At 42.2% G+C, this 10,668-nt stretch overlaps 3 protein-coding genes across 3 annotated transcripts; 1 reads left to right on the forward strand and 2 right to left on the reverse strand.

The window, feature by feature from the left end:
• Positions 1-398: 398 nt before the first annotated feature.
• Positions 399-3,006, reverse strand: LOC139643996 (leukotriene B4 receptor 1-like). Its single transcript, XM_071519340.1, has one exon. It carries the CDS (start codon positions 2,896-2,898, stop codon positions 1,990-1,992), a length of 909 nt encoding a protein of 302 aa, XP_071375441.1. The 5' UTR covers positions 2,899-3,006; the 3' UTR covers positions 399-1,989.
• Positions 3,007-3,099: 93 nt separating this feature from the next.
• Positions 3,100-4,555, reverse strand: LOC139643997 (leukotriene B4 receptor 1-like). The gene has a single exon (XM_071519341.1). The coding sequence runs from the start codon at positions 4,553-4,555 to the stop codon at positions 3,647-3,649; it is 909 nt and encodes a 302-aa protein (XP_071375442.1). The 3' UTR covers positions 3,100-3,646.
• Positions 4,556-6,227: 1,672 nt separating this feature from the next.
• Positions 6,228-10,288, forward strand: LOC139643986 (inactive serine protease 35-like). Its single transcript, XM_071519322.1, has 2 exons — positions 6,228-6,342; positions 7,140-10,288. Exon 2 carries the CDS (start codon positions 7,144-7,146, stop codon positions 8,581-8,583), a length of 1,440 nt encoding a protein of 479 aa, XP_071375423.1. The 5' UTR covers positions 6,228-6,342; positions 7,140-7,143; the 3' UTR covers positions 8,584-10,288.
• The last annotated feature ends 380 nt before the right edge of the window (positions 10,289-10,668 follow it).

Below are 10,668 nucleotides of genomic sequence, written 5' to 3' on the forward strand. Positions count from 1 at the left end.
GAGAGAGAGAGAGAGAGAGAGAGAGAGAGAGAGAGAGAGAGAGAGAGAGAGAGAGGTTACACAGTAACACACATCTCTATAGAAGATAAATAACACTCTTGGCCGTGACAGTATAATAGCCCACTGTTGATCTTTTTCAAGTTAAAGTGAGATGAGATCATATAAAAATATCATCTCATTTTGCTGTTAAGAGTAGAGTTCATTGTCTGCTACTGCCTCTTTATAAATGGATGTGTGGAGAGGTTAAAAAAAGACATTTCACAGTGTGTTAAGAGTTACAATTTATTAGAAGAACAGAATGATTTTTTTTTATGTATTTTACAAAGCATTCAACGCAATATTAGAGTTGATATGTATGTCAGTGGTCCTAGAGAATGAAGTGTGTGTGTGTGTGTGTGTGTGTGTGTGTGTGTGTGTGTGTGTGTGTGTGTGTGTGTGTGTGTGTGTAGGTGTGTGTGTGTGTGTGTGTGTGCTTGTGAGCGTGCGTGTGTGAGCTCATCACATCTCATGATTCCATCTTTCTCCCCCTGCCAACTTTGTAAATTGGTATTGGTACATTCTCCCTTTCATAAGCTGAGCTGACAACAACAGACTGATTGTGTTGTGCTGATATTTGTGATGGAGTCGACTGAACAAACAAACAGTATGCTGCCTTCAAGATGCTGTCGGAAATATCAGAATTATGAGCTCAGCATGAATTAATGATATTCACAAGGGAATAAATTTGACAGGTAAAGTCAAGATTTTCTTTGATCTCCAAGTTGGGAAGAGAGCATGGAAACCTTGTAAAACTTGTAAAACTTGAAACTGATGGTAAAAGTTAAGTTATTAAAAAAATTTTTAAAAAAAATCCCAACTTTTAAAGATTCTAAAGAAGCGGGGTGGTGGCTGGAGTATCTGTGGGTCAGTTTGGGTCAAATTTATTTTTTTATTTTTTTTATCCCAGTACGCCACTGTCTGTTTCTCTCTCTTTCTCTCTCTAAGTAGGTTAAACAACAGAGATGAATAGGGTCATTCCTCTCACTGGATGAACTCCAACACAAACATTTATTCAATCTGTTAATTGTTCTTCCTCCACACAGGATCTCACGCACACACACACACACACACACACACACACACACAGTTTACATTCTTGCATGTGTACAAGCATACACTCACATGTTCAGGTGTGCTTACATACAAAAGCTAAGATGCTAAGATAGTGATTTTTAGTGTTGAAATAAGGCATATCACTGTTTTCAGTGAAAACAGTGATATGCCTTATTTCACAATGCAGAATCTGCTTTATGAGTCTCACAGTGTAACACACACACATCTACACAAATGACAGATATGTGCTGATGAAAAATGTTCATGGAGTGCATAAGCTAAAGATCATTAAGACCATGGTCTTAATGATCAAATGTAATGCAAAGTAAATGGCTGATCAATGTTGCACTGAGAAATCTATCTTTTCCAGATAATGTTCCACAGTGAACCCATTGATTTGATCGCTTTTACCTCATTCATTTTGCCCATACCACAACTTCTTGGAGCATAGGAACTTATACGAAAAGTATTCACTTGATTCTGAACAACATATCTCTATTTTTACAGCTCTGGATCAGGGCCAGTTGTAATCAGCACACAGTTGATTTGAGGGGATGATAGCCAAATTGCTGAACCTCAACCACCATCATTAAACCACAAATCATCCACAGTTCTTTATGACATCCACTCTATAAATGCCAGTACCACACCCTTAAACCCAATATTAGCATGTGAGTATGGGAGAGAATGACTCGCTTGCCTGAAATCTCCTTTGTGGGTTCCACAGCCAAAAGAGTAAAAAGTCATTTCTTGATGTGTTATCATCATCATGGTTTTGCACTCTGTACTGATGTCTGGTGGCAACTGTGGCTTTCCATTGCAATCTATAATATGTCAAATGATTAGACATAAATTTCCTGTAATGACTTGCTTCTTTATGAACAACAGCATTCATGTTTAAGCATTTCTGCAGGTAGTGCATGTGTTTTGAGAGGCAAAGGCATAAAGTAGTGGATCCAGGCAGCTGTTCACAAATGTTAGCGCTCCAACAGTGCTCCAGTGCTCCGTACAGAACTTCAACAGGACCTCGTTCCTGAGCAAAAGAGCCACCACACCCAGAACATTAAATATGTGATATGGCATCCAAAGAAGGAAAAAGGTCACGACGATGCTGGTCACTAGTCTGGTCATCCGTGGGTTATTAAAGAAAGCTGTTCCGTTCACTCTCTTGTGGAGGCGGATGTACGCAAATACCACGATAGAGAATGGAAGAACAAATCCCAGCAGGGTCTCTGTCAGCAACAAGGTAACATGTTGGGCATTGGAAGAGTACTGTGCTTTACAAGATATCCAGTTCTCGCCCTCGACCAGCTGTCGAACCACCAAAGTAGGGATGGACAGGATCATTACAACCACCCAGAGCAGAACCAGAATCCCCATCTGCCCTGCCTGGCCCAGCTGCATCTGCAGGTAAATCACCTGGAGGTAGCGCTGGATGCTCAGCGCAGTCACAGTCAGCAGGCTACCATAGATACTGCAGTACATAAGATACGTCAGGACCTTACATGCCACCAGGCCCAAGGTCCAGCTGTAGAGCAGAGCGTAGATCCATAGGGGCAGGGTGATCAGGCCAAGGAGGTCGGACACAGCCAAATTCAGCATCAAACTGCGGCTCAGACTGGACAGTTGCTGGCGATTTCGTCCGAGGAACACGATCACTGCTATGTTACCAGGAACCCCCAGCAAGAAGCAGAGGGACAGGACCACCCCAGGGAACAGACCACTAGAGTCCCAGGAGGCAGACAGTGGATCATCCAGGGTGGAGGAGATGTTGGAAGCGTTGGTAGTAAAGTTCAGTTGTTCCATTGCTTGCTTGCTGACAAATGTGAAGCTCTTGCACTCAGTGGATCTTGTCCAGAAGACCAGAATGATGGTTTCTGTACCTCAAACTTCATTTAAAGAGGAAGAGTTATGATAGAGACAGAGACATTTGCCATTCAAATGAACTGAAAACCTAGATTGATAACAGCCTTTGCAAGGCTACAGTATCAGCTGTATTTCCCCTTATATAAGTTCCTGCACCAGGAACAAGTTTCCTCCCAATACCCAATATCAGTCAATAACATTTGTTTATAATAAAATAATGCATGCAAACCAAAATGAATATGTAATTTGTAATGTTTCATTCAAAAATACTATACATCCATTTTATCCTGAAATGTATCATTATTTAAAAATAGATGAGTCTATCCTCCAACACCTGAATATTTTGTAAGCAAATGCCTTACAATGACTCAGAACTTCATAGTGTGCTTTACTTAAACGCCACCATTCTTTTTATATAAGTAGGTGTCAATTTTCAGTTTTTCAAATTTCAATCATTTTGGAATGAAAGCAAATCATATGTTAGTAAGGTAATGTCTTTCTAGATGGTGCCACAGCTATTTGATGTTGTATTGACAACGATATTTGGGACAAACTGTACTATAAAGACAGTACATGATAGATAGATAGATAGATAGATAGATCTCATGAGTCCATCTTTCTCCCCCTGCCTACTTTACTTTGTAAATTGGTATTGGTACATTCTCCCTTTCCTTCACTGTATTCATGTTTAAACGTTTCTGCAGGTAGTGCACACGTTTCGAGAGGCAAAGGCATAAAGCAGTGGATCCAGGCAGCTGTTCACAAACGTTAGCGCTCCAACAGTTCTCCAGTTCTCCATGCAAAACTTCAACAGGTCCTCATTCCTGAGCAAAATAGCCGCCACTTCCAGAACGTTAACTATGTGATATGGCATCCAGAGAAGAAAAAAGGTCACGATTATGCCGGTCACTAGTCTGGTCATCCGTGGGTTATTAAAGAAAACTGTTCCGTTCACTCTCTTGTGGAGGCGGATGTACGCAAATACCACGATAGGGAATGGAAGAACAAATCCCAGCAGGGTCTCTGTCAACAACAAGGCAACATGTTGGGCATCGGAAGAGTACCGCGCTTGACAAGATATCCAGTTCTCGTCATGGACTAGCTGTCGAACCACCAATTCAGGCATGGACAGGATCATCCCAACCACCCAGAGCAGAACCAGAATCCCCATCTGCCCTGCCTGGCCCAGCTGCATCTGCAGGTAAACCACCTGGACATAGCGCTGGATGCTCAGTGCAGTCACAGTCAGGAAGCTACTGCAGACACTGCAGTACAAAAGATATGTCAGGACTTTACATGCCACCAGGCCCAAAGTCCATTTATAGAGCAGAGCGTAGATCCATAGGGGCAGGGTGATCAGGCAGAGGAGGTCGGACACAGCCAAATTCAGCATCAAACTGCGGCTCAGACTGGACAGTTGCTGGCGATTTCGTCCGAGGAACACGATCACTGCTATGTTACCAGGAACCCCCAGCAAGAAGCAGAGGGACAGGACCACCCCAGGGGCCGGACCACGAGAGTGCCAGGAGGCAGACAGTGGATCATTCAGGGTGGACGAGATGTTGGAAGCGTTGGTAGTAAAGTTCAGTTGTTCCATTGCTTGCTTGCTGACAAAGAAGCTGAAGCTCTTGCACTGAGTGGATGATGAGTCCAGGATGATGGTTCCTGTACCTCAAACTTCAGTTAAAGAGGAAGAATTAGACATTTGCCATTCAAATGAACTGAAAACTAGATTGTAGATCTAATAATAACAGCCTTTGCATGGCCACAGTATCAGCTGCATTTCCCCTTATTTAAGTTCCTGCACCAGGAACAATTCAGCTTTTCACCACAGCACCTCACATTGCACGCAATTAACCCAATCTCTGTAGAATGTTTTGTTTCCTCCCAGTACCCAACATCAGTCACTAACATTTGTTTATAATAAAATAATGCATGCAAACAAATGTGTATGTGTAATGTGTAATGTTTCATTCCCAAATACTATACTGTATATCCATTTTATCCTGAAATTGATAAATTAATTAATAGTCTAGTCTTCTTTATTTATATAGCCCTTTATCACAGGCATGTCTCTAAGGGCTTAACATAGCATCATATACAGTAAATGTCATATACATACTGTACATCATATATACATACTACATATACACATCATATACATCCTATACTAGGTAATGTAGGTTACATACTTCATATACATCATATACATCATATACATAATTTTACTAGATTACAATTATATTTGAAAAAATAATTTAAAAACAGATGATTCTATATCCTCCAAAACGTGAAGCAAATGCCTTACAATGACTCAGAACTTCAATAGTAACCCATGTGCTTATTTAAATGCCAACAGTCATTTTCAAGAGTAGGTGTCATTTTTCAGTTTTTCACATGGTGAATATCTCATTTTGGAATTAAACCAAATCACATGTTAGTAAGGTAATGTCTTTCTAGATGGTGTCACAGCTATATGATGTCATATTGACAAAGACAATAGAGATATTTGGCCCAAACTGTAATAGATAGATAGATAGATAGATAGATAGATAGATAGACAGACATTGTAATACGTGTTACAGCTTCTAATCAAGGAGAAAGGAGAAGTTCATGCACTGAATGATCTCTTGTTGCACCGAGCAGCGGGGCAGTTGTCAAAATAAACCAGCAGGAGTTGAAGTGCAGGTTGTTTCCTCAGATCTGCTGAAGTCTCCACGGTTGAATCACTACTACATTATTTACTTTATTGCAGCGTGTGTGTGTGTGTGTGTGTGTGTGTGTGTGTGTGTGTGTGTGTGTGTGTGTGTGCGTGCGTGCGTGTGTGTGTTCAGACAGTGTGTTTATGAAGCAGCACATCAAACATCACCAGGCATAAATCTGAAGTTACAGTTTTGACCGCATAAGCGCCGGATAAACACGAACTCAAAGGCAACATTTTGTCAGCAGGCCTCTCTGTAAATAGCTTTACATCTATATTAAAATCTATTTATTTCAAAGCATCACTGTGCCGCGCGTGGCCTACGTAATAAAAATATTTGAGGAATCCGAGAAAAAAACACATGCAATTCCTCTCCATATGGCTTTGCTTTTGAGTTAAAATATGTCATCACATGATCAAAAACTCCATTCATACTTGCACCCTCCTCGACTTTGCTGGCTCCCCCTTCTGCCTGTTTGCTCCTCATCTTTTTCTGCATCACAGTGGGACAGAGATTTCTATGAGGATCTTGCACACAGCGTTTCCTTGCGCTCCTGTTTTTTGGAGCCCAGGCAATGATGGGACCGGGTCTGCTGGAAGTCGTTTGGATAGAGTGGCTCTTTTAATAGTCAGTGCGAAAATATTTACTGGGAGCTGTTCTGGTGTTTTTTGAATGTTTGCAGGTAGGAATATTTTTGACTTTCTTGGAACTCTTTTATAAGTGATTGTAGTGCCAATTTATGCATGGAGTGACAATGTCTCAAAATAAAATGACATTTACTGTCATCATTATCTTTCCTCTTAATCGTCATGAAATTCTTGATATTATTTTTCGACTATACTATTTGTTCATATAGCGTGGGTTGGACGTAGGACTTCCCACTCGTTAAATGCTTCTTTATAAGAAGTAATTGCTTTCGTGGTCCATGTAGACTGTAGACTAATATCAGTCTTAGTCGTGTAACTAAATGATAGTAAAAGCACTGCATTGAAATCACCGCATTTGAAGTGACTATTAACTCAATTGCTAACACCTCAGGTCGAAATGAAATAGTTTAGAGACACAACTGACACTTGCCTACTCAGTTTATTATTGCATCAGTGTAGCCTAGTAGCAATTGAGCTTGTGCGCCCTCTCCTGGCTATATTATGCAGCATGCAGGCTATAAGTAGAGTTTTGGGGAAACATGCATAGATCTCTCTCTCTCTCTCTCTCTCTCTCTCTCTCTCTCTCTCTCTCTCTCTCTCTCTCACAATGGCTAACATGGCTGGTAGTAGCCTAAGTAGTCAGTGAGATTATCTTACATCCAGCAACTGAACTGACATTGTAGATACTGATTTAATTCATCTTTTCTCACTCATAATTGTGAGACTCACAATATTTTACTGCATTAAATTTCATGTATCTGTAATAGTGTTAGAATAGTGGAAAACAGTGAATTGACAGACATCCTCTCTCTCTCTCTCTCTCTCTCTTCAGTGGGATGGGCCCCAAACACTTGCTGTGTCTGCTGCTCTGTGTGGCTGCCCTGGGAGTTTCTGGGGTCTGCAGTGAGGATGAAGCGTACAGCTGGTCCAGGCTGAGCCTCCCAGTGCTACTGGACAGACACACAGAGCTTTTAAACACCCCGACGTTCGGAGGGCAGGAAGAGGATGAGGATGGAGGAGGAACAGAGAGACTGTGTGGGATTGAGTGTCAAAGCACCCTACCACCTATGGACCAGACTGAGCAAGAGAGGATTCTGGGATATGAGACGATGTACGAGAATGGCACACGCACGCAGACAGAGGTCACATTGCAAGGCTTTAACAAGACGTCTCCGCGTCCGCCTGCCCACACACCAACACGCCCCCGCAGGAAACGTCAAGTTTACGGTACGGATGGACGCTTTGTGATCTCTGACTTGCAGTTCACCACCAACTACCCTTTCTCTACTGCAGTCCGCCTCTCCACAGGCTGCTCCGGAGTCCTGGTATCCCCAAAACATGTGCTAACGGCAGCCCACTGCATCCACGATGGAACGGACTACCTAGGAGGCGTCAGAAAGCTTAAAGTGGGGGTGCTACAGCTCAAGACTAAAAGAGGAAGAGGGGGAAGGAAGAGAGGAGGGCGGCGGAGAGGTGGGAGGAGAGGAGAGGGGGAGACAGGTGAGGAGAAAAGAAAGGAACAGATGGTGGAGGAAGGTGAGGAGCAGAATAGAATCGATGGAGATCCGGTGAGAGGGAGAAAGGGGGGGAAAGGCAGGAGGCGGAGAGGAAGGAAAGAGGGTGAGGAGGGAGCAGCTGACCATGGAAACATAGATGAGGTAGAGAGCGGAGGAGGTAAACAGAAAAGGCCCAGGCTCAACCGCGTACGACGCAGCGCTGAACCCAACAAGCAGCCTGTTTTCCGTTGGACGAGGGTTAAACAAACCCGCATCCCTAAAGGCTGGATCCACACCGAGAGCTCTGCCAACTCTGTTGCCCCCGACTATGATTATGCCCTTCTGGAGCTGAAACGACCCGTCAAACAAAAGCACATGGAGCTCGGGGTGGCGCCCTCTACGAAGCACCTGGTGCGGATCCACTTCTCAGGCTATGACACTGACAAAGGCCTGCTGGATGGGCATGGAGATGAGAAAGTAGTCTACCGCTTTTGTTCAGTGACAAAGGAGTCGGACGATCTGATGTACCAGTACTGTGATGCGCAGCAGGGCGCGACAGGTGCAGGTGTCTACATTCGTCTGAGACAAGAAATGGGAGGCACAGGCAGAAAAGGGAAGTGGCAGAGGAAGGTGATTGGGGTATTCTCAGGGCATCGGTGGGTGGAGGTGGAAGGTGGTGAGCAGAGGGACTTTAATGTCGCAGTGAGGATCACACCACCCAAATATGCCCAGATCTGCCACTGGATCCATGGAGATCCCAGTCTTTGTAAAGCGGCTTGAGATGGAGAATCAATGAATCTACAAGAGACCAGCTTACCTCTTCAGTCACAGTATAGTTTGTCGGGCCATATCAGCACACCTGTGATCCAAGATTGCTACACTAATGCTTGGCCTTATGAATCTGAGGCCTTGTCAGCCTGTTCATTTATCCCTACAGTGAATCTAAGAAATCACAAGTTGTAAAGCGCTTTTGAGTCTTGATCAGAGCTGCAAAGCCATGTGAATAAATCATATATAAGCAGAACGAAAGGATGAGATGGAGAGCAAATATACTGTGAACAATAAAAAATTGCTCACAAACATTACATGGTATCTTTATTTTACTCTGGCACAAGTTAAGTACTTGAATCTGGTTTGAGTATTCATGTTGAGAGAAATTAGTTATCATCACTTCTAAACTCCACAGTGCTGACAGTCTTTCTCTGGAAGACCTAACAAATTATATCATTCCTGAAATTGTAATTATCTTAAGTGACAGACAAATAGCATATTTTTTGCTCATGTCTCAGTTTCATGCTTAGTGTTTGCCTTGTTTGCTACGAGATAGCAGGTATGCTGATAGTGCACGCAAGTGTAATTGGTGCTAGATCTGTCAAGCTCTATTGGTGCTCATTTCTCTTGATGTTTAAGGAAATATAACTGAAAGGGACACTATCTACGCAACATGTATATGTATGGATGTCATTTGCAAAATTGTTCTCTCTGACATGTCTCAATATTTTCTGAATTTTAAAAGCTTTTAGCATATCATGTCACAAATAATTAAGGGTAGCTTGTGTTGCAATTTGGTATTGATTATTGATCTTTGGTAATGTTCATGTCACAAATTCATTTTAATGATAGCAAATAAAAATGTTGAATTTTCAAAACAAACTATCACAATTAGCTGACAAAACCCAAACAGAGATAAGTGATGAGTCGTGAGGGTTGTTTGGATCAGTGTATTTGTATTTTATTGCATCTCATTTGGACTCACATGCAGGTGGGGTGGGGGAGGGGGAGGGGACGATGCCATCCATTATAACCCAAAAACAACACAGCCTTCATATGAATACTTAGCAAACATTATTTACCCACATTCTTTTTTTTTTGTTTTATGTGTCATCTTGATCGTCTTTATTTTCTTTCAACACTTTGTAATGCCACAATGGATTAAGATACAGTCACTTTGGAAATAAACAACACACGGAACATCCAGCGTATATTTGAGTGCTTTACAGTGAGAGAGTCCCCAAGACTTCCAACGAGAGTACATGAACAGCTGTACTGACCACTGCTTCACAACAACCTTAGGAGGACTGAGGTCACATTCCAGTTACATCCACATATTTCTCCTTGTCTCTTTCATTCCCACTGATAGGTTAACAAGCTGAACATTCACACGTTGTCAGATGTCTACGCTGTGTGGAGAACGAGACAAGGGAAGGAGCTCTTTGAGAGTAATGGAATGCATCCCAGAGCGACCTCATGTTGCATGCTATGATGCAGTATCACTCCACACCAGCAGAGAGCAACAGTAAACACTCCAGGGGGCTAAGTTACCATTCAATACTGCCTCTGAATACAGCTTGAGAGATATGTACAAAGGAGGCGGGACCATTTTGAATCCTGTTTGCATTTTTGTCCACCATATAGTTTGTCGACATAACTAAAAATATATGATACATTTTTCTTTCAAAATAAAGATTAAAGAAAATATGTATAATCTATCATCAAAATATTCTAAAATGCATATGTCAATTTGAACACAGTCCACAAATTTTTGCATGTATCACACAATCCCTAAAAAAGGTAAAATAAAAATGAACATTGAACTGAACACAAAGTGGAAGGTACCATATGATTTGATCCATGATAAACCCAGATTTGCGGTGCTAGTTGGAGACTTAAGAATTTTCAAAGTTACACTTTGATTCAGAACTGTTCTCAAAAAAGTTGAAATAGACGGGTGGGAGGATGGATGGTCAAGCGGATAGAAGTACAACCAAGTTTTTAATGACATAAACATAGCTCAGCATTAGTTCGGACAGCAGGGGTAGAAGAGTGGGTGGGGATTGGCCAGTGAGGTTTACACACACCGAACAC

This window comes from Centroberyx affinis, unplaced genomic scaffold (genome assembly GCF_046629955.1).
Source record: "Centroberyx affinis isolate AG114_WGS23_722 - 3 ecotype Tasmania unplaced genomic scaffold, CSIRO-AGI_Caff_v1 ptg000687l_1, whole genome shotgun sequence".
In the NCBI taxonomy this organism is placed as follows: Eukaryota; Metazoa; Chordata; class Actinopteri; order Beryciformes; family Berycidae; genus Centroberyx; species Centroberyx affinis.

Coding starts and splice junctions, on each gene's coding strand:
- LOC139643996 (XM_071519340.1), bottom strand. CDS start 2,898: ATGGAACAACTGAACTTTACTACCAACGCTTCCAACATCTCCTCCACC.
- LOC139643997 (XM_071519341.1), bottom strand. CDS start 4,555: ATGGAACAACTGAACTTTACTACCAACGCTTCCAACATCTCGTCCACC.
- LOC139643986 (XM_071519322.1), top strand. CDS start 7,144: ATGGGCCCCAAACACTTGCTGTGTCTGCTGCTCTGTGTGGCTGCCCTG.